The 23,636-nt window shown below is 49.0% G+C and overlaps 1 protein-coding gene across 9 annotated transcripts in view; it reads left to right on the top strand.

Annotated features, from left to right (window-relative positions):
- The window catches only part of DEPDC5 (DEP domain containing 5, GATOR1 subcomplex subunit), an 89,251-nt gene that overhangs the window by 35,552 nt on the left and 30,063 nt on the right, over positions 1-23,636 (top strand). For 6 of the 9 annotated variants that reach the window (XR_004316684.1, XR_004316683.1, XM_032471704.1 and 3 more), the window contains 10 exons: positions 64-161; positions 7,106-7,171; positions 10,220-10,403; positions 10,881-11,041; positions 13,366-13,483; positions 14,310-14,477; positions 15,120-15,339; positions 16,419-16,552; positions 19,922-20,027; positions 22,484-22,549. Coding sequence is in view for 7 of the 9 variants with exons in the window: in XM_032471704.1 (XP_032327595.1) it covers positions 64-161; positions 7,106-7,171; positions 10,220-10,403; positions 10,881-11,041; positions 13,366-13,483; positions 14,310-14,477; positions 15,120-15,339; positions 16,419-16,552; positions 19,922-20,027; positions 22,484-22,549 (1,321 nt within the window). In the remaining 2 variants the exon portion in view is untranslated. The remainder of the gene's footprint in view (positions 1-63; positions 162-7,105; positions 7,172-10,219; positions 10,404-10,880; positions 11,042-13,365; positions 13,484-14,309; positions 14,478-15,119; positions 15,340-16,418; positions 16,553-19,921; positions 20,028-22,483; positions 22,550-23,636) is intronic. The other 3 variants (XM_032471706.1, XM_032471708.1, XM_032471707.1) reach the window with 3 other exon arrangements.

Here is a 23,636-nt window from a genome sequence, read left to right as displayed (position 1 = left end):
TGAGCAGGAGGAGAGAGGTGACGCTCTGCTCTAAGCCGGGTGGCTGGGCTCTGTTCCCTGCAGGCACAGCGCTTCCCGCCAGCCCGGTGACGGCATGTCCTTCTTGAACTTCAGTGGCACAGAAGAGCTTTCCGCCAGCCTGCTTAGCAGCAGCGGTGCAGGTAACTGACCCGAGAGGCAAAGTAGCTGCTGCTCAGAGCAGGCCCACACCTAGAAACCACACGGGGGCTGGAAAAGCAGGGTCATGTCTATTTTGGGATCACTTTAGCCACAGTTCGGGGTGACCTATTTAGAAGCAGGGCTATAGAATGTGTGAAATTATAAATGGGCCGCACATTACATTTTTAGCCGAGAACATGTTGGTCAAACCACATTCATCAGCTGTCAGTGAGTCGTGATTGAAGGCAGACCCACACCCATAAAATCAATCAGGAGAGACCTGGAGGGAGCTATTTGGTTCCAGCAATGAGAGCAGAAAAGAGAAGGGTGGCCTTGGTTGCTTAAAGAAGTGGGCATGGATCTCAGACTTTGAAGGAGTAGAATTTGGTTCGGTGGAGGGGTTCTAAGTAGAGGAAGAGTAGGAACTTTCATGAATACAGGGTTTTATGCTTTTTGGAGTCAGTTGTGTATCTGTGATCTCATCTGATTGTCCCAGTAGGGAATACGTTGTTAAGTATATTTCGCACACAGGGCAGCTTAATGCCCAGGGATGCTGAGATAGTAAACCGATCTCTCATGTCAGTAGCCAGGTGTCCTGACTCAGAGCTGTTTCTGGTTTCTGCAGCACCATGCAGAGTGCCTTTCCAGGGGGAGGGAAATAGGAGTTTGGGAGGGCGGGCGGAAGATTTTGGAAAGCCTCAAAGGGCAGATATTGTCCAAAACGAATGTGAAAAACATTAAAGCTGAAGGAAAAAATAGGGCTCCTACTCCATGTCTTCGTTTTTCTGTAAGTTAACTTGTAATTCTGAAACTTGACTTAAGGAAGGCAGAGTGAAAGTGAAGTTGTGTAAAACTGGTTTATGAAGTCTTCCTCCATTTGTGGGTGTATTCCTCCGACGATGTTTCTCAAGGACTTTGGCTAAGGGTTGGAGACTGGATTGGCAGTGAGAGAATTCCTAAAGGTTTATCATCATTTCCTTCCTATTTCTAGTCTATCTTTCTACCTTTCATTTTAAATGAGCAAATTGAATACAGGTTTGGGGATGAGTAAGATACTTTTGGTCCCTGTACTCGGGGGCTACAAGTGTTCCTTGGCTGCCCGGCTCTTTTGAAATGCCTTCAGAATATTATAAAGGCAATGTTTCTATTGTTTTGCTAAAAGAAGGAACCATTTTATAGGAACCCAGAGTTTGACCTTCCCGGCTGTTTGGGGTAAAGTTGTACCAAGGAGGGCTGCTCTGGGGCTCACAGGACTACACTATGAGCTAGTTTCCTGGTGACCTGAAGCAATGGAATTGCGGGTTTTGATGGTAACAGTACAAAGATTGCCCGGAGTTGGCCTGGAGTGGCTCCAGGCCTGGGGTCGGTAGTGCAGGTAGACCAGATGATTCCTCAGAAGGTGAGTCTTGGAATGTTAAAATCTATTCTGGGGAAAAGAGAGAAGTTTCAAAAAACCCTTATTCAGGGATGGTCGGTGAAGATCCTTAGGTGAGATGGTCACAGGGGACTTTGAGCTAAGGATTCCCTGGTGCACGTGCACTGGGAGGGCGTTTGCGGCAACCTGGACCTCTGGCCAGTCTGTTCCCTGTTGGGCCCTGGAGACAGATCCGTCTACCTGATGGACCTCTCCGCCTGGCTGACCCCCAGACTCCCCACCCTTAACTACTGCCAGCTGAACTCACGTCCTGCTGCCCGCCCACCCCCCAGCCTGACTGCGGGCTGTTGTCTCCTTTCTCACAGCCATTGCTTTGGATCAGACCCACGTCATTTCTGGCCAGGAGCCTTCAAATCATCTTCCTGCTCTGTTACTGTCCCACTGTCCCCTCTGATTCGTCTCCCATACAGGGAGACGTTTCCAGATGCAAGTCCGATCAGCCATCCTTCCCATGTGTGAAACCCGTTATGGGTCTTCATGGCTTGGAACTCTAGTTGTCTCCTGGCCCCCGCCCGCCTTGGCGTCTTCCTCTGCCTCCGCTTCCACGTGGCCCTGCATGCGGGAAGAGTGCAGCCTCAGGAATCTGAGGGCAGGAGTCCTGACTCCCCTCTCAAGAGCGGTGAAGCCCTCCCTTGGGCCAATTACTTAACTGCGTGTACCTCCATTTCTCCATCTGTGAGGAGGGTTGTGGTCAGCGTTAAGTGGGATAAAAATCCACACAAAGTGCTAAGGATGGTGCCTGGTGTGCGCGGTGAGCCCACAACAAATGAGAGCTGTTGTGTCATTATTATTATCAGATGAATGTAGTTTATATTCCAGCTGTTGTGGTGGCTTCTCAGAAGATCTTTGTCCTGATATTTCTGTGTGTAGACCAGTCCGTCTGGACAGAATATACTTTTTCCTTTGTCTTCAGCCCCTGATGCTGCCTGGCCAATGGCCACTCAGTCTTTATGGATCAGCTCCAACGACACCTCCTCCTTGAAGCCCTCCCTGCTGTCTCGCTCCTCCCTGTGCCCTCCCGGGAGGTGTGATGCATGTTTCCAAGTGGTTTCATATGCGCAACCCAGTGGGACACTTAGCATGTCCCCACCCCGCCGTTTGTTTCCATGTCTGTCCCTCCACTAGACTGAAAGAGTTTATTTTCATTCATCTTCCCCCACGTGGTGTTTAGCAGATTTATTGAAAACTGAATTTATACTTCCAGGACCAAGCTGCTGTATGTGACAAGCATTTGAATGACCCACAAAATTATTCCGTTTAATTGTTGTGTGTGCATTCAATTACAAAAACATGTCCTACAACATTTAGCTTCTTAGGGAAGCTAAGTCAGCTCCTTGGGTTCTTTCTCTGGTCAGGGCGATATAGTTAAATAGGGTCATACTTCCCCAGTCCCATTGTGACCAGTCACATGTATTTTCTAAGGGGCTGGGGCTCACTGGCAAGGGGTATGGAACCCTGGGTTCCCATGGGGGTTGAACTCCCGTCTTTGCTTTTGTGCTTCCTGATCAATTCTGTTAGCTGGCCACGGAAAGAATATAGAGAAAATCCTTCTAATTTTTATTAGCATGTGCAGTGACCAGTTACTGTCAGATCTACCTTCAGGATATATCCAGAATTTTACCATATCTCATCACCTCCACCAGTCCCAGCCCAGCCCAAGATACGGGCATCTTTTGTCTGGATGGTCACCGTGGCCCCACTGGTGGGTCTCTCAGCTTCCTCCTTTTGCCCTTCCGTAGAGTTTATTTTCAGTACAGTAATGCAGTCATCCTTGGAAAATCGAAGTTAGACCATGAAATAGGCATAAAGGTCTTCACCTGCCTGCCTGCTCACAGAGTTGCTGAGGGATCAAACAGCGATCGTGTTCCTAAAGGGCAAAATTGTCACATCGGGTCCTTATTTTGTGACAAAGCAAGGGCTCTAAGCAAACACTGTTTAACATTTCACTCATTAAAAAATGGAGGAGAAACAGGAAAACCTCATCTGTGACCCCCGCTTTGCCTCCTGGGCTTGTCAGTTTGCACCATCTGCAGGCACGCAGGCGTGACTCAGATTTGCTCCTGCATTTGGACATGATTCACAGGTGAGTCACGATTCACAGGGCTGGCATCTCTGTGGGTTTCCCTGCTGGCCCCGTGCTGCCCGGCGGGGACCAGGACGTTGGTGGGATTGGGCAGGTAGCGTTTATCCCTCTGTTCCTTTAACTGAGCACCCCTTTTTAAGACTTGTGAGTGCGTGTCAGCCCCTTTGTGGGGGTAAGTGTGCTAGATCATTTTGTTAAGGAAAATCAGTGGATGCCAAGTTTGCTTTCTCTTTAGTGCAGGGCCTTAGGATCTGCAGCTTGGTGTTTGTATTGAGTACTGGGTTCCAGTGGCAGATGTGGCCTGAGAGCGCCTGTAAAAATTAAGTCCTCACACACGGGTCCCTCATCCAGGCCAGGAGGCGTGTTTGTGAGGAAGCGCTGCCTCTGGAGCCTGGAGAGAAGTGACTTGTCCTGGCACAGGCGCAGCAGTGTCCCCCGGCACCAGCCCCAAAGGCCCTACACGGATTACCCTTTCCAGCCGAACATGAGTGACCGGAGAACATGTTCGCACTTCCTGACTCTGAACAGCTGTCAGAAGAGAAAGAACTGAGTTGGCTCTTCTAAGCATTGGTTCCCCAAGCGGTGTGTCTGGCTTTGAGCTTTGAGAATGAGGTTTGTTCCCAAATGTTGGATTGCAGAGAGCTGCAGCCTGTGAGGTCTCCCCTCCACCCTCTGAGGGTTGGGGTCCTCTGGGGTCGTTAGGCTCTTCATCTGCCAACAGTGGGTCTGCGGGACCGGAGCTGAGCCCCAAAGGCAGAGCTGGACAGGGAGGCATTGCGCTGGGCTTGAACTGCAGGAAAACTATGAAGGTAGCATCAAAGACTCCCTTAACATATTTATTTCTTTAAATTCTTTTCATTGCTGAATGTGCTGTATCCCACAGAGACAGGCAGGTTTGCTTTGGGCCCAGGAGCTCTGAGAACCCTTTGGTGGGTTGTCTCTTTGACCTTGAACACTTGCTCACACAATTAAAAGTTGAACTGTTTCTTTATTAGGGTAAGAATTTCAGTTCTTACAGACCAAGTCTGGCTGGGGTTTACAGAAAAAGGTCATCTAATGATGAAACTTAACATCCTAGCCCATGAGCAGTTGTATCATAGCTGTCCTGTTGCTCAGATTGCCCTGGGAATGCCAGTTCTGGAATGGCCCTCGTAGTAGTTCTCAGGCTGGACAAGAAAATCCACCTTGCGGCTTCTTCATGGTTATGCTTTGTTTGCTTGAAAATGGATGTTGTCAGCCAAGTGAGCTTTTCCAGAAGAGTTAGCTCCAAATGGCTCTTGGCTGTTGACAAAGAACAGGTAACATTTTCAGGAGCTGAAAACTGGAGAACTGGTGCCCCAGTTGGATACTCAGGAAATAGAGCATCCGCGGAGTTGAGCAAGAGTCTAAATGCAGGCTTCACCTACTTACTGTGTGATCTTCAGTTAGTTAGTTAACTTCTCTATGCCTCAGTCTCTTTATCTGTGGAAAAGGGGTAACACCTACCTCCTATCAGCCTCATAGTGTGGGTTTGAATAAAGTGAAACACTATTATTTTCCTGACTTGATAAATTGTATCTTCTTATTATGATGACTAGTAATTTTTAAAAATTTGCTGAAGGCAGCTCCAGAAAAGAAGTTCTAAAATTGTTTTGACCAAGTAATCTCATCTTTTTAAATTAAAATATATATATATATATTTATTTTTAAATTTGCATACAGTAAAATTCACTCTTTTTAAAAGTGTACAGTTCTGTGAGTTTTGACAAATTCATGGAGTCTTAACCACCAATAAAGACACCTTGATACAGAGCATTTCCATTACCCCCCCGATTCCTCTGTGCTGCTTCTGTGTACCCAATCCCTCCCCCATTCCCTGGCAACCACCCATCTATTCTCTATCCCTTTAGTTTTGCATCTCCCAGCAAGTCTTGCACATAGAATCATACAATATGTAGCCTTTTGAATCTGGCTTCTTTTCAAGCATAAGCATCTGAAATTCATCCAAGTTGTTGCCTGCATACCCATTCATGTTCAGTACTTTTTATTGCAATATCATATTCCATGGTACTAATGTATTAGTTTATCCCTTCAACAGTTGAAAGACATTTGGGTTGTCCCCAGGTTTTGGCAACTGTGACTAAAGCCACATTTACTTAACATAACAGGGTTTTGTGTGAACGTTAATGTTCATTTTCTCTTGGGTAAATTCCTAGGAGTGGAATTGTTGGGTCAAATTGTCAATATATGTTTAAATTTTAAAGGAACCACAAACCCGATTCTCCAAAGTGATGCACCATTTTGCATTCCTCCCATCAGTGGATAAGGGTTTCCATTGTTCTGCATTCTGGTCAGCGCTTGGCGTGACCAGTCCTAGCCATCCGAAGAGGTGTGGAGGGGGACCTCACAGAGCTTCTAACCTGCTGTTCCTCTAGTGACCAATGATGTGGAGCAGCCTTTCGTGCGCCTTCCGTATACATTGTCCAGACCTTCTGCCCATTTTCTCATCAGGTTGTTCTCCTGCTCTGGAGTTTTGAGAGCTCTTTGTATGTTCTGGATACACGTCCTCTGCCACTAATGTGATTTGCAAACACTTTCTCCCAGGTTGTATGTAGCTTGTCTTTTCAAAGATTTCATAAGGAATCTATAAACATTTGTTCTTGTTAGAAAAGATTCTGCCGACACAAAAGTATTCAGAGTAAAAAAGCAAGATCTCCTTGACTTCCCATCACTTCCTCCAGCTTTCTTCCTGGAGCTGGCTGCTTTTGACAGTTTGATGAGGCCTTTTCCAGTCGTTTCTATGGTAGCCTAATTGTCTAGTAAACGTTTTGGAAAGGACATTTGAATATTGATGTGTGCGTTTTGAAATTAGTTCTGTCACTTTTCAGTCAATAAGTTGCATTTCAAAGACTGTCTGTTTTTCCCTTCAGCCCAGTTATAGGTAAGATCGTGGTTTTTCTCTTACAGTAGTGAGGTTTGATGTCTTGTGTCACATTCCAGAAAGCCACAATTTGGGAAAGAAAAGTCCAGAGGAGGACTGTTGAGTGGACTACATTTAAATAGGTCATCTTGTATTTGCTAAACGTTGCTCTAATTAGTTGAAATGACATTGAAATATGTTCTTTTTCTTATAAGTGCTAGGTTGCTATTTGCTTTTGTGTGTGTGTGTGTATGAGCATGTGTGTGCACTCTGAAGGCCTCATTGGGCAATGAATAATATCGATAACCTCAGAGCAAAGTCCGGGCTCCTTCCCAAATTTTAGATTGCTCATTTATCTTTGATTGATTCTGTTGTGCTGTTGGAGAAACTCGGCACAGAATTTGTAGTTGGTTTTTATTTTTAGCTGCAGTTCGGGGCTTTTTTTTTTTTTAAACCATAACTGGTCAGAACTTTTTTGCAGAATGAAACAAATTCTCAGCTTTGAACAAATTTTTCTATTTTTCCATAGGTACAAATCCTAGGATCCAGAATAAGGATTCTCTAGAGGACAGTATTTCTACCTCTCCAGACCCAAGTAAGAGAGGGTGGCTGACTAGCGAAGGGGGCAGGGAACTGGGGGCGTGGGGTGGGGGGTCAGAGCACTGCGGAAGCAGGAGGGAGCCCTGTGGGAAGAGAATGTTCTGGAAGTGCACACGTCTCCGAGTGCGGGAAGGCAGTGTGGTGAGGGGAGACTCTTTAGCCCCTCCGATGGAAAGCGAGCAGGGAGAGGCCAAGTGCCTGTTCTGGGTTGTGATTCAGGACCAAACGGGAAGGGCAGCGGAATTCCCAAGAGGCCTTCGTGCCAGTCCAGAGCTGGTCTTCGCGCTCCAGTGCCTATCGAGGGCTCCGGGGAAAAGCTGGACAGAAGTAATAAGATCTAGAGTGGTTTACATCCCTGTGGTTGAAAGTGTCTGGGGTGCATTTGCTTTGATCATCCTTGTCTACCAAAACAGCAGAACATCTCTGTGTCTCCAACAGCAAAACACCAGAAAAAAAATCCTGCCCCTTGATCGACTTTGTTTTACTCAGCTGTGACCAGTGGATGTATATACATCACTGAATCCTTTTGTCCCCACTTGTAATTAACTTAACACTTATTTCACTACTTCCCCAGGTCCGGCCTGCAAGTCATTTTGAATGGCAATATCGAATAAGTTACTCTACTGTGGTTTGGATAATCATTTCTTATTGGTGGCCATTTGGGTGACTTCTAGTTTTTTAGTGGCAGCATATAATGCAAATATAATACCTGGTGCAGTGGATGGATTTTTTTCTCTCGGTTCAGATCCTTGGGATATATTCGAAAGAACAGTTGGCAGACTGAACGTTTTCTCGATAGCTGCCAGCCGTGAATAGCTGAGCCCTTTTCTTCTCTACAACCCAAGCCCTGCATTTTGTAATCTGTGTTTCTCACTGTTAATTGAATGGTTCTGAAGTGGGACCTCCTCTGAGGCCCCTGCAGGGCCTGAAGATACTGGAGATAGAAAAGAGGCCACCACACTCTTTTCCCAGTGAAAAAACATCAGCAGACTTAGAATGGAGAGCCTTTCTCGCCGTGGGGCTCTGGACCGGGCATTTGAATTCCCCGTCTCCCAGTGTGTGCCCACAGACACCATTTCTAAAAGTTTTTTTTTTATTTTACTTTATTGGGGGGGATAATTAGGTCTATTTATTAGTTTGTTTTTAGAGGCAGTACTGGGGATTGAAACTAGGACCTTGTGCATGCTAAGCATGTGCTCTACCACTTGAGCTATACCACCCCCCGCAAAAGGCTTTTACAATTTTGAGACTCGGGAAGCTGGTGAGGGCCAGAGTGACCCAAGAGGGCACAGAGCTAGAATGTCTTCTGTTTTCGGCCTCCCCACGGCAGTTTCCCTCGGGTGCCTGCCGTCTGCTGTGGTTCCAACCAGGATGTGGGAACAGGCACACCCCCTGTCTGCCATATAGGGAAATCGGGGTGTTAACCAGGCTACTGTGGGCTATGTTTTGAATCCTTGAAGTATTAATGAGTTAACATGGCCTCTATATAGTCAGACCTATAGAATCAGAGAGGAGAATGGTGGTTGCCAGGGGCTTGGGGGGAGTGGGGGAGTTGCCAGTCAGTGGGCCTGCAGTTTCAGTTCCGTGAGGTGTATCAGTTCTAGGGAGATCTGCCCTGCTGCCCTGTGCTCAGATAACAATACGGTCTTATAGACTTACCAATGTATTAAGAGGTAGATCTCATGCTAAGTGTTCTTACCACAATAAAATAAAATTCCAACTGGAAATCACCCAGGACCTGTGTAGACCATGGAGTCAGGCCAGTTGCAGGTCAGATCATCTTTCCCCAAAGCAGCAGTGCGGCATGGGGCGTGCTTCCTGCTGTGACTCAGCACTGTGGGACACTTCTCCTTTGACTCCAGGTTCCGGGGGACTCTGCTGTGCTGGGTAGTGTGAGCCGGTCACTATACAGAGGGAAGATCTCTGAGCAGAGAGGCTTCTGGTCCTGTAACCTCTGGGGGATTCGGCTCGGCCAGCTGTTTAAAGGGGCAGATGATGCCGGCACGCCTGCTCAGAGGAGGCGATGTCGGGGCACACTAGGCGGTCCGCCACGTAGCACATGAGAAGATAATATGTAGGAGGGTCCTGCTGGGGACTCAGAGGCAGAGGTGTTGAGTTTTTCTGCTCCGTGTTGCTCCCTTGTATGGAGATTTGGAAAATAATCTTCACTTACGTGACCTAAAGAGATAACTGCCCTGTGATTTCACTGTGTAATTCTCACCCGGGGAGTATTTAGCTCACCAGGGCACTGGTGGCAATGTCAGCAGACACGTTTGGTTTTCACAACCGAGAGATGCCACCAGCATCTAGTGAGTGCGGTCCAGGGGTGCGACTCACACCCGACAATGCGCAGGATGGCCCCCCTACAACAGAGAATTATCCAGTCTAGAGTATCTGCCGTGCCCCGAGGTGGAGAAACCCTGCTTTTACCAAAGAGCAGGCAATTTTGCACAGACCTGTGTGGTCCAGCCTCCTCTGCCGGGGGCAGCTTTCATTTCTAGATGTTAAACTCTGCCTCTTAAAGATCCAGCCTTGTAACCTTCCCAGACGTCCTCCTTCGACTTCTCCGCCTACCCCTTTGGATCTGTGGCGCGTTTGTGCACTTCTGAAAGTGCTCCTGAATTCTGCTCCGCGTGCTCAGCTCTCCTCCTCTCCCCACCCAGCCCCTCCGCCGGCCCTGGGGAGGCTCCCGGCTCGAGCCTCTCTTCCGCTCTGGGAACGTTGATTTGCTTCGAGGTGTAACTCTGCCTGGCCTGCCCTGCGGTAACCTCACTGGCATCGCGGCTGTAGCTCGTGATCTGCAGAAAATGAAAAGTATCGCTGCGAATCCCATTTGCATGATGGGATTGGATAAACACTGACTGCCTGTCTAACCACCTCTGTTTCTCTCTCTTTCTCCCTCCCCCACCCCCTTTCTCTCCTCCCTCCCTTCCTGGCAACTTCATCACCTGTCACACAACTTTTTCCCCTCCCCTCCCCCTCCCCCCACGTTCCACCCCTGCCTGGTGACCACACGTGCCTTCTCCTGGTTCACACGAGGCAGTTCTGACGCTGTCTGCTCCCCCTGTAGTGCCAGGCTTCTGTTGCACAGTTGGCGTGGACTGGAAGTCTCTCACGACTCCCGCGTGCCTCCCCCTCACCACGGACTACTTCCCCGACCGCCAGGGCCTGCAGAACGACTACACCGAGGGCTGCTACGATCTCCTCCCCGAGGCCGACATTGACAGGTAGGTCACAGAGGAAAGGCACCTGGCTCTGTTTGCGGGTGTCTGGGGTGTCCGGGGAGGTGCCGAAACATGGAACTTTCAGACCTGATCCTCCTTCTATGTTTAGGAAATCTTACGATGCAAAAAATGTTTATTTTTCCCTTGGAATTCTGTCAACGTGCCTCCTCCACCCATTTCTCCCCGTCTGTCCTTCCTTCCTCATACTGTCCTCCGCAGTTGTTCTGGGCACAACGAATCTCATCTTCTTCTCTGAGATCACCCACTTGGGCCTCCAGTTACCTGCCTTCTTTCCCCACCTCTTTGAACTGATCACTCTTCCCAAGGCTGGTTTACGGAGTGTCAGCTTCATGAAGCACCATCGAATGGTGGTCCAGGCTGGCTTGCGGGGATGAAGCCCGGGAGCCAGGGGAACCAGGAACTCTGCATGTCCCTCTGCCCCTGGCCAAGCACATCCTGTGAACTCGTCTGTCCTTTCAGGAGGGACGAGGAAGGGGTGCAGATGACGGCCCAGCAGGTATTTGAGGAGTTCGTCTGCCAGCGGCTCATGCAGGGCTACCAGATCATCGTGCGGCCCAAGGCGCAGGAGCCCAACCCCGCCGTCCCGCCCCCACTGAGCAGCAGCCCGCTTTACAGCCGTGGTGAGTTGCCCTCTTGGGACTCCTGTTTTTCCTTCTTCTACTAAATTTGTACAGGCGGGTTCTCAAGATAGCAGGGAATACATACATCTGGGAGTCAGTGTTTTTCAACACAAATTTTCCTTTCTAACTTTTACTTGACAAGAGGGATAAAGTCCCCACTGGGTGCAGGTTCTTTCTAAACTCTCTTTCATCTCCATCTCTCCTTTTGAGGGTATGACCAAGTTCAGGAATGTTCCAGCCTGGCTTGGGTTGCACCTCCAGGTCATAGGCAGCTGAGCCGGGGCTGAGCTGTCAAAGTACACAGTGGACATTCCCGACCCAGACGCCGGTGTTTCTTCCTTGCGCAGTGCTGGACATAGCAAGCCCTCCAGTACTACCTAAACCTCAAGTTTATATATATATTTTTTTCTTCTTCCCATTTGGAATCCAACTTCTCTTGTTTGTCACTGAGACTCAGTGACTTGAAACCAGAAAGGGTCATCCATGAGTGACAGAGGCTGAGTTAGGGCCAGGCCCTGAAGAGTGCTTCTGTAATAGATCAGGCAGAGAGAAGGACGTGTGGGTGCCTGGAACCAGACAGTGGAGGTCACTTCCTGGAATGATCAGTGAGCAGTTGTTAATCTCCTGCCTTTTCTTTGTAGCTGATGAGCCCCCTACTCCCTGACCACCCAGCTCCAAACCTCAGACCATCCTTGGCTCCATTAAAGTTCCTCTGGCAAGAGGATGAGAGATGTGTGGACCTGTTAGTGGGGGCTTAGTGGGCATCAGTCCAGGCCCTGCTGTTCACGAAGAAGCTTTGGACTCCCCCTGGATTTTCTCTAAAAGCCCTTCATGATATTTATCACATGATGCCTTCTTCCCATATTCTAGACGCTACTGAATGGTAACCTCTCTGAGTGTCAGGACCATTTAGCTTCATCTTTGTGTCCTCCACATGGAAACCACTGTGCCTGGTGTAAAACAACATGGGTTGATAAATATATGAATTCTTTCATTCATTCATTCATTCAGTAGTATTTATTCAGCTCCTGCTCTGTGGAGAAAAATAACATTTGTCAAATATGAATACAGTTCTGTGTTGCAATAAAGACTGTGGGGGGAAAATCTGAAGGCTGGGAGAATATGTAATACAGGACCTGATCTGGTCTGGAGAGTCAGGGATAGTTTCCTTGAAGGAGGGGTGTTTGAGCTGAGATCTGAAGTAGATGCGGGAGTTATTGCTGAAAGAGTGGAGGGCAGGAGCAGGTAGGAGGACCACACCAGACAGCAGGATTAGTATGTGCAAAGGCCCTGTGGCAGGAGACATCATGAAACTTTGCAGGCACCGGAAAGAAGAGTAATGTGGGGGAGCACTGGGAACAAGCAACAGGTGTGCCCAGGAGCATTAGGAGACCCAGGCCACATAGGACCACGTGAAGGGTTTTGTTCTTATCCCCAGAGTAGTGGGATGAATTCATCATTAGTGGCAGTTGCCCCATCCAGGCTGCCTACTTGCTTTTGTCTGAAGGAGCCAATCAGTGTCCCTTGTTGGTTAATTCCTCCAGCGCCCAGTTCTGTTCTGGCTGATTCCCGAGCCTCCCAGCTAACTGGCCCGGGGCTACTCACCTGACTGTACCCTTTCTGGCTGTTTTTCTCTTTTGATAAATTTAATCCCTTTTATTTCTGTAGTAACAGAAATGGTACCACTGTTACTATAATTACTGGAGAAGCAGCCGTTCCTAGCAGGCCTCTGCTACTCCCTGATCTCAGGTTTACTGATCTGCTACTGTCCTGATCTCAGGACACCAAGTGGGACCCGAGCTGTGGTGCATAGAACAGCATTGGCCCTGCCCTCAGGGTTTACAGTCTGCGAGGAAGACCGACGTTAAACTCATAAAGCACAAGTGGTGTATTTGATCCCAGAGCGTGACAAGGGCCGTGCAGGGTGAAGACAGGAGTCACGTGGTGCACCCCACCTAGAGCAGGGGCATGAGTGCCCTCGTGCCAGATACTCTCAGACACCCCCCATGACATCGTCTTCCCAACAGCCGGCTGGGTGTTGTCATGGGAAGGAAGGAATGCTGGGCCGGGCGAGCCCTCTTTCTAGTTCCAGAAGTGAGGCTTAGGGAGATTTGGTGCCCAGCATCACAGAGCTGGTAGATGACACCACTGGGGTGTAACCCGGGGTCCCCTGATTCAAAGCCTGGCCTCTTACTGCCCCTTGAAAGAAAGCATTGCCTCTTTCGCTTCTCCTTTTCTGAAGCCATGTGGAAGAGAAACAGTTGCCTGTTGAAGGAATAACTCTCAACCAGATGGAGAAAATGATTTTTTTTTCTCTCTGTTAGGACTTGTGTCCCGAAACCGTCCTGAGGAGGAAGACCAGTACTGGCTGAGTATGGGCAGAACTTTCCATAAGGTGACCCTAAAGGACAAGATGATCACAGTCACACGATACCTTCCCAAGTGAGTCCCTGAGTGTTTAAGGTTTTCAGCTCCTGTCCTGAAACGTGTCCACGGACTAAATTACGTTTCTAGCACATACCATCCGCATGCTGGATTATGTGTATAACACGTAATTCAAACCAAGGAGGTTGAGTGATGGGTGTTTCTTTCCGAGTTACTGTTTTCCTTTCTAGGGTTTTATTTGTTTGTTTGTGTGTGTGTGTGTGTATGTGTGTATATATATATATATATATATTTTTTTTTTTTTTTTTTTTTGTGAAGTATAGTCAGTTTTCAGTGTGTCAATTTCTGGTGCACAGCACAATGCTTCAGTCATACACGAACATTCTAGGGTTTTATTTTATGGTTGCAGCTCATTTACTTCCAAAAGGGATTTGATTTAGCTTCTAATGTTTGGCCTGAGTCTTAACAAGCCAGTTAAAAATAACGTGAGGAAGGTGAGGGTATAGCTCAAGTGGCAGAGCACATGCTTAGCATGCACGAGGTCCTGAGTTTAATCCCCAGTACCTCCTCTAAAAATAAATAAACTTAATTACCCCCCCACCAAAATAAAATAATGAAATATTTTTTAAAAAAATAACATGAGGATATAAACCTGAAATTAACATTGCCAATCAGCTACACTTTGATAAAAAATAATATGTGAGGATAGAGAAATGAGAACCTTTATGAACTGAGAGATCTCCACCACCCTTCCCCTGGATGAATTGTGTCCTGTGGCCAGGGGTCAAATGCCAAGGATGGTGCCACATGTATTGAGACAGAAGAGGTACAGAGGGGTCTGGGGGTTCTTGTTGGACTTCAGGGTGCGCCCTTTGTTTCCCAGGTACCCTTATGAGTCTGCACAGATCCACTACACCTACAGCCTCTGCCCTTCCCACTCGGACTCAGAGTTCGTCTGCTGCTGGGTGGAGTTCTCCCATGAGCGGCTGGAGGAGTACAAGTGGAATTACTTAGATCAGTACATCTGCTCTGCCGGCTCCGAGGACTTCAGGTCAGAGCCCGCTTGGGCTTCACGTCCTTGCTGCCTTGCGTGCGTCTGTCCCTCAATGCTCCCGTCTGTCCTGCTGATTGCAAGATGACGTCCGTTTTAGCAAAACACAGAGGAGCAAAAGCACTAGGCTAGGCTAAAAACTCCACGAAGACATGGGTGGTGGCAGTGGTGGTTCACAGCGGTGGGGATGTCCCAAATGCTGTTGAATTGTGTACTTAAAGATCCTTAAAGTGGTCAGTTTTGTTGTGTAAGTGTCACCACATAAAATAACAAACAACAACAAACCCGGTGAAGATGTACCTTTTGATGGAACATCAGTGCTCTGAACAGTTTCCTGACCAGGCAGTTATATATCTTGTTTTGAATTTTTATGTGTGGTCTGTGATCATGATGGTAAAAGGCCTGGGTGCACAGAAACATTCCAACATCCCGGGGATGGAGAGGAAAAGCCACCTTGGGGTTCTTGCTTAAAAGCCTGTGTTCAGTGAAGCCACGAAACGTGGTCAGATGAACACGAGCTCTTGGGGAGATGGGCCCTCGCACGCCCAACCCAGGGTGAGGGTCAAGGTGGGTGTTCGCCGGGAGTACTTTTATTTCCTGCTTTTTCTCACCACCACCCGTTTCCCCCTTCTGCCTCTGTAGCTTAATCGAGTCCCTGAAGTTCTGGAGGACCCGCTTCCTGCTACTGCCAGCCTGTGTCACGGCCACCAAGCGCATCACGGAGGGCGAGGCACACTGTGACATCTATGGGGACAGGCCGCGGGCAGACGAGGAGGAGTGGCAGCTCCTGGATGGCTTCATCCGCTTTGTGGAGGGCTTGAACCGCATCCGCCGGCGGCACCGCTCGGACCGCCTGATGCGGGTGAGGCCTTCAGGCGCCGGGCCTGGTCTGGGTGCAGGGCCATTTCCTCCTGTGTCCAGGGCCTCTCACTGCTGGTGTGAAGCTTCTGCTGGATTGCTGGGTGGAAACTCCCTCAAGAGGGTAACAGCAGCAATGTCACTTAGGTCACTCTTAGAGTTTCCAGCAGCCTTAGGCATTCATTCAACCACTGACTCCCTAGTGAGGGCCCGGGCTCTTGGGATATATCTGAGGACACCCAGCTAATACAGGGCAGAGCTGGGATTCAGCCTGGGTGTGTGTGTGTGTACCTACAGATCTATGAATTTTGCAAATGGATGGATTCGTGTAACCACTAGCACCCCTAGAACACGGATTCATCCATCACTCCAGAACAACTCTCACGCAATGCTTTATAGTGAGGTTATCTCCTCATCTCTAAGCCCTGGCAGCCACCGGTCCGTTCTCCATCACTATACTTCTGTCTTTCCCAAATGTCCTGTAAATGGAATCAGATGATACGTAACCTTTTGAGAACGCCTTCATACACTCAGCGAAATGCCTTTGGGATTCATCCAGCTTGTCACTTGAACCCACGGCTCATTAAATTACTGAGTAGTCTTCTATCATCAACCATGTTTTTACTTTTTTGTTTTTAACCCAGGTTCAGTGTTCTTTAACCCACGCCAGCTGCCTTTTGTACGTGGCATCATTTCTGGGGGAGCTTGTCTAGTGGAAGGAGCCTTGGTTTTGAAGTCAGTTAAATGGAGTTTGAATTCCAGCTCCAGTGGGACTTAGGATAAGTTACTAAACTCCTCTGAGACTTAGCTGTTTCTTCTTCCATGAGTTAGATGTCATGTTATTTACTTCCTCCAGCTGTGATGAGAGTAAAATGAGATGATACGCCTGAACCGCCTCAAGGAGGAAGTTTGTTTTGAGTCCAGCAGGTCTTTGGGACCTTCAGTTCAAGTGAAAAGCGGCTTTCTGGCATTGACTGAATACCGAGACCCTGTCTTCCCCGACTCTATTGCTTGGATCCCCAGAGCCTGATGCGTGGCAGATGCAGCCGTGTCTGATGGCCCGTCTCCTCCCCTCTGCTCTAGAAAGGGACCACCATGAAAGGCCTGCAGATGACGGGGCCCATCCCCACACACTCCCTCGAGTCGACCGGCCCCCCCATTGGGAAGAAGGGAACCTCAGCTCTGTCGGCCCTGCTGGAGATGGAGGCCAGTCAGAAGTAAGTGCCTAGGCGGAGAGAGACTCGTCCCCATCCCGCAGTCCCCGACTCAGGTGACCTATGACTTCTGTCTGCCAAGGGGCCCATAATTTACAAAAGACACAACCTGAAAAGAATGCTAAGTTAATACCCTGAATATCCTCAAATAGGCCAGTCGTGATAAACTTGCCATCTGGGGCTTGATCTGATGTGTCTGGTTTGGTTTGGTTCATAAAGTGATTTTTTGTTTGTTAGTTTTTTTTTTTTAATAGAGCAGTTTTAGGTTCAAGGCAAAATTGAGTGGAAGGTACAGAGATTTCCCATATACACCCTGTTCCCACCCATTATCCGCAACCCTCACCGAGTGGTACTGCTCTCTTCCAGCTGCATCAGGTTCCTCTCTGTGCTTCCTGGGATCCGCCTGGTGGGAGGGCCCGAGTCGTGCCCCATGGGAGTTACATGTGGGTTACATGGAGCGAGCTCAGGGCACAAGGGAGATACAGGTGTGAAGACGGCTTCGGATCCCATTCTGTTCTTACTCGTTCTCATAGCAAGAGCGATCCCTTGAAAGTTTATTTTAGTGGAACATTTTAAACAGATTAAAAAAAAAAAGTGGACCAGTGTCATGAATCCCTGTTGCCCCCTCACCCAGCCTCAGAGATTACCAACCAGCTCATGGCCAATCTTGTCTCATTTGTCTCCCACTTGCTCTCATCTTGTTTTCATTTCTAACCAAATCCCTTCATGTCCTTCGTCTCTACTGTTTAAGGATGTATCTCTGAAAGATCAGTTCTCCTAACACCATAACGTCCCTAAGAAGTCACAGCAGTTCCTTAATGTCATGAGACATTCATTCAGTGTCTCTGGTGGAAGCGGGGTTTCCAGAGATGAGGAGGCCCGGGTGTGGGGAGGCCCGGTGGTGGGCCCCGGAGGCAGAGGTTCCACTGGTCCAGGCAATAGGCCACAGAGGCTGGATGGAGGCTGATGACAGGACGAACGGAAGGGATGCCGGGAGAGGAGGGCAGGACATGGCTAGGGGGAGGACGGGGGCACAGGAGGGGAGGAGACCTGGGTAGATTGGGCTCATCGCTCAGGGCGCCAGGCATCTTCAGAAAAGATCTTCATTTGGCCAAGGAAAGACCCCAGAACTCTGCCTGGCAGGTTGTCCTTGGAGCTAATCCAAGACCTTCCCTGCTGGAGAAAAGAACAAGGAACATATGCTGCTGGCGGGGAAGAAGGGTGGGGGGTGGGGAGGTGTGAAGCTGGGGGCGGGGAGTCTTATTTTGTCAGTGAGTCATCGTTTAGCTCCCAGGAGCCTCTTTCTGCTCAGACTGGAGGAAGAAGGATGGCTGGGGATGGGAGTGTCCCCCAGTGTGAGGGGAGACACTCACCTAACCCCCAGCAAGAGGCAGGACAGGGAATCCCAAGATTCACTCTCTCCCAGATGACCACTCCTGGGTGACGGGGTGCGTTTCCTCAGACCGGGAGGCAGAGCGGAGGAAGCCAGGCCTTGACATCGTGGGTCTCCGGGTCCTGCCCCAAATCCAACCTAAATGTGCTCAACCCTTTAGATGTAATTTCTAGTTCTCAGGAAGTGCAGGGCGCACAGGAACCCAGGAAACAATAAAGGGACATGATCACCTCCAGACTAACTCACAGGGCCAGTGAGCTAGTTCCTCCCACCAATAAATCATGAGGGTACTGAGGCATGAATGGAGCTTCGAGCTTAAAAGAGACTCGAGAGACATCACTGACTGCAGTGTAGGGACCTTAACTGGATCCTGTTTTGAACACACTGTAAAAAAAAAATGTTTTTAAGACAATTAGGGAAATATTTAATATTAGAAAAAAATTTTTAAATTTAAGTGTGGTGATGGAATTGTGGTTGTGTTTTTCCAAGTTACTTTCTTTTAGAGATGAAGTGTGTACTGAAGTGCCTATGGATGAAATGACATCACGTGTGAGTTTTGCTGCGAAATAATCAGGGTGGATGGGTGTAGGTGAAACAAGATTGGCTCTATAAATAAATAATTCTGGGGGCCAGGTAGGCAAGGGTTCAGTGATACTTGCCTCTTTATTTTGGTCTGTGTTTGAAAATTTTCCATGATAAAAACTAGAGAGAGTGTAACAGGTTACTATGGCAACCAATTTTTCATCTCCAGGATGAGATTTCTTCACCATCAGTAACAGATGTGTCAGAATTTAAGACGAGAGAAATGTCACAGCTTGGCTTCCCCGGGAGGCGGATGGAGATGGGGTTCAGTTGTGGGCTCAGCCCCGGGGTCGGGGGCTGGGGGGAGAAGCTGAGATGCAGGAAAGCCTAAGAATGAGCCAGGTTGGACCCACACGGCCAGGCCTTTGCACCCCTCAGTGTTTGTTCACTGTCCACGGACAGCCCAGGGAGGGGCGAGGGCTTGGATGAGCCAGCTGGACAGTACACACAGCTACTGTGGCAGCAGGGTCATGGCAGAGGGGCCTGGGCAGCGCCTCACAGCCCCCACTGGGAGAAGCGTGTGTCACAACAATAACAAAGCATTTAAGACCATCCTGTGAGCCTCCTGGAACTTACTAAATAAACAGTCTATGATATGTTAAAGCAGTCTCATTTGGGGCGAGCATCTATGTTGCAGTAGTTCATAGTTAAATTTAGTATGAAAAAAAATTAGGAAAATAAGTGTGAAAGTATTTATGTACAGCTGAACCGAGATGGGAAAAGGTGTCATAAGAAACCATGGTTATCTTGTGTTTTGAAGTAATGTCTGTTAGATTTGTGTCTGGCATGTTTTAGGAGGTGGGGAGTGTGTGCATTTGCAAGATTCACCTATAAACCTTCAAAAGATACCAACATTTTGCCCTGTTAACACCGAACGTTAATGCAGCTCTAATTTTCAGAATGTGCTTCGATTGGTATAGTTAATAAAAGCTGACAAAAAGTCTTTCCCAGAAAATTCAAAACAATGGTATTCACGGATGGAGTCTCTCAAACCATGTCAGTTGCCTTTTCAAAGTAATATGGTTGGGGGCTGAGGGGAGGGGATAGCTCAAGGGGTAGAGTGCTTGCCAGCCTGCAGGTCATGGGTTCAATCCCCATACCCCCTCCAAAAGTAAATAAACCTAAATTCCCTCCCCCCCCAAAAAACAGTAACACGGAAGCACCAGGTGCTGCCAAGATGCTTTTAAAACGGGGCCGTTTCCTTATTCACAGCAGCTGGTGATCGCTCAGGATCGTCAGGACACTGGGGGCACCATGTGGGGCCTGAGGACACAGAGCAGAAAGAGTGTGTTTCCAAGGCGACGGCATCAGAGCTGCCTCCACTCCATCTTGGCTAACGTGGGTCCTTCCCCGGGGGGCTCAGACCAAGTGACCGTCCCGTGTTTTTCTCCTTCCAGGTGCCTGGGAGAACCGCAGGCGACACATGGGGGCAAGAGCTGCGCCCCGCCGGCCGAGAGCAGCGGCGTGGCCATGACCCCCACCTACGTGGACAGCCCCCGAAAGGTAAAGGAGGCAGGGAGCTGGCGGGCCCTCCCAGGGACCCAGTGTGGGTGGTAACGTGCACGCCTCTGAGCTGAGGACTGAAGGTGCTGAGGGCTTGGGTCGCTTCTACCCCAGCCCCATTCAGCATTGCTGTCCCTCTTGAGAAGCTCTCCTGCTCAGTTGTCAGGACGCTAATGGCTGTGTGAAGGGAGGTTTCAGTCCGTCAGGCTAACCTCTGCTGGTCCAGGCCCGAGATCTGGCTTGAGCTGTGTTGTAGGCCATCTGGTAATCCTTGAGCCCCGTCTTCAGCTCTCCTGGGGGTGGGGAGTGGGGGTGGAAAGCCACTGAAGCAGCGTCCAGGAGAGCTCACTCCTGAGAAATAGTCAAACAGGAGCATCCTGGGAGACAGAAACCAAAGCCTAAAGCTTCGGCCTCCCTTCGGGTTAGCGAGTACGGCAGAGGGGCCGAAAGCGCCACAGGTCGGGCTTTTTGTAGCTTTTCAGACCACTGGACGAGGCTCTGTCACCTCCGTCTCCGGGGAAATTCAGAATCTGAGATGGTTCTGATGTGGCTGGCTGTGCTCCCTGGACATTCTCTTATCTAATCTCCACCCCTAGGAGATGAAGGAGATTCAGTAGATGTATTTTATTTTTCAAAATTGTGGTCAACTTGTGTATCCACCTGTGTGTTTACTTATTTTATTTCCTTATGAATATCTCCCTATGTCATTGTTTCTCCATAGCATGATTTTTAAAAATAACTATATAATATTTCATCCTATGGTTAGACCTTCAGTTGTAATGCGTTTTTTTTGTTTAAAAACAGAGGTGGTTTCTGATTTTTTAAAATAATTTTTGAATTATTCCAGAAGCTTTTATAATTATTCTGTAGTACATCGCAAGTATAAATATTACAAACATCCTTGCACATAATGATTTGACCTCTGCTCACAGGCTGGAATCGCCAGGTGACTAGATTTGGCTTGCAAACCCAGCTCTAGGGCAGTGCCTTTCGGTTCAGTCCCAAGGATAGTCTGTGTGTAAAGAATGACCTGCTGGTGAAGCAAGACCTTTTCCCTGGCCTCACGCACATGCACGTAACCTTGGCGGCCTTAGCACCTCTGCGTCTGGCAGAGAACGGACACGAGTACAACAGTGAGGGTACCCGAGTACCTCTGTTCTGTCCACTGGCTGTCACGTCTACTCACCCCCATCTCTGAGGGTTAGGAACAGTGCGGGGGGCAGTCCCAAGAAGCAGAACAACGGCCGAGACACAAGCACTATGGCTAAAATGCACCAGGGGCCAAACAGGAGATCGCTGTTTAGAACTCTCCTCATCTTCCAGCTGAGCACTAAAATCCATGTGGATGGCCGGATGCAGGTTCCCAGGTGGCCCAGCAGGAGCAGAGGTGTCAGGAGACGGCCCAGCAGTGTCTCCTGGTGGCACCTTGTGTTAGGATTCGTGGCGGTACCTGAGTGTTTCCGTGGCTGGTGGGACACAGCAGCAGTACTGGTCAAACAGACACCAAAATGGTTCAGTGGTTCAACTTTGAGAATTAAAGAAAAGTAGGGAAGCAGGGACCTTCAGGTGTATCGAGTGCTGTTTCTGAATTTCAGTGTAACAAGCATAAAAAGTAAAAAGCTTCTGAGGGGGCAAGAGACCACTTCTTGACCTTAAGAAGAACGGGAGGGAGGGAGGGGTCTTTGGAAAAGTTCTCTCCGTCATTTGTTTCAAGTACTCTGGCAACTTGAACCCCACGAGAACAGGGTAGGGAGGGGAGGCAGCTTCAGGGACCCCTCCAGGTGAGTGCACGCGTGTCTGACGCTGTGTACGTCACAGCGCCTCGGTGACTTTGTGACCCAGCCAGTGGAGGAGAAGGTATTGCTACTTCTGTAGCCTTGGTTTGCTCAGAAAATTAAGCCAGAACTTTGCCTGCATTGAATCCTCTTCTCCCATCTGGCCACCGAGTTTGGTAACAGGCAGAAACGAAAACTCTCCAAGAGGCCTGCTGGTCACCCAGCCAGGCGGGAGGCCAGGAAGCTGCCACTGACTCCTTTCCCTTGCATCCCCCCTCCTCCCCCGCCTGCCAAGCTGCCCTCAGCCTCCCCTCCGCTTGGCGTAGGTCTGAAGGAAGGTCAGAGCTATGTGTGGGGGTGCACGTATCCAAGCCTGGCTCCAATGAGACCTGAGGGAGCTTGGACACGCCTTCTCCCCCGGGTGCTTGCTCCCACACGGAGGGCATATTCTGCTGAAGAAGGTGTGAGTTTCTGCTGATCCTTTGCAGTTGGTTATTTTCTTTCTGGGCGGGTCTCTCTCTCCCCTCCTCTCTTTTTTCCCCATTCCCCTCGCGTGCCCTTGTTTCCTTCCTTCCCTCCTTGTTTCTGTTTTTGTCTTTCATCCCCTACTTCTTCCCCTGACGGCTTGCCATCGGCCGCATCCCGTCCCTCCGCCCCTCGCACCTGCCGCTCTGACTCCAGGACGGGGCCTTCTTTATGGAGTTTGTCCGCAGCCCGCGCACCGCGTCGTCCGCCCTCCACCCGCAGGTCAGTCCCGCTCCAGGGCCCCTCGGCCCGTGTGCGCCCTTGTCTTTCATGTGGTTGCCAAAAACTCTCGGCCACGTGGCAGCATCTTGCCTTTTAGGTGTTTTCGTCCATGTAACATAGGTAACATGACATACGGTGACCTAAGGACCAAACTTAATTTTTTCCTCCCAGTACAACCAGATAAATTTGTAACAGTGCAGCGGAAGTGGTGAAAAACAGCAAACATTTCTTACCAAGTGTGTGCACACCTGGGGTTGAGCTGGGATTTAAGTCAGGACCAACAAGCCTGATTTGTGACCCCTGCCCCACAATTAGCTTTGGTCCTGATTGTTCCGACGGGTCTCATGAAGAGAACCTGGGCTCCCTGCCCTTTGTGGAGACCCGAGTCTATGAGATCGATGTAGTCACAGAGATTTCAAAGGGACGAGAGGGTTTATGCAGAGTCGGGCAGGCTCAGGAAGATGGACTTAGGAGATTCAAGGACAAAGGTTAAGGAATCCTTATTTAGTGGATGTGAGAAAACCTGGATTGAGTACCTACTCAGCCAGCTGCTGTGAAAGGCTTTGCAAACAGCCGTTGAGTCCATGAGGTGTAGGTGCTATTACCCTATTTTCCAGATGAGGAAACTGAGGCTTAAAGACATTACCTGGTTAGAGGGCCTAGAACTGGTGAGTGGCTGAGTCCCCCACCATCCTGTAGTTCACACTGACATCTTCCCTTTCTCAGGAGGCCAGAGGGCATCTTCAGGGGTCTGCACCCGGCTCTTCCAGTGAGCATGAGACCCTGGGTGGGTCCGTGTTGGGACCTCTGAGTCCTAATCCAAGCATTGCCCAGTGAGGGTGGCCACACTGCACTTGTGGTTTAAAACAGACCCAGTTGGATTTTTTAAACTTATACTTTCTAGGAAGAGACTCTTGTGAAAAGCTTTGGACTTAGATAAGAATTTTCTTTTAACTGAAGTTTAGTTGATTTACAACATTGTGTTGGTTTCTGGTGGACGGCATTTTGCTTCAGTTATACATATACACATATATATTCTTTTTCATGTTCTTTATTGTTATAGGTTATTACAAGATACTGAATATAA

The sequence above is a fragment of the Camelus ferus genome, chromosome 32 (genome assembly GCF_009834535.1).
Source record: "Camelus ferus isolate YT-003-E chromosome 32, BCGSAC_Cfer_1.0, whole genome shotgun sequence".
Classification (NCBI taxonomy): domain Eukaryota; kingdom Metazoa; phylum Chordata; class Mammalia; order Artiodactyla; family Camelidae; genus Camelus; species Camelus ferus.
Note: the sequence above shows the minus strand (reverse complement) of the source record. Positions and strands in the feature narration are given on the sequence as shown.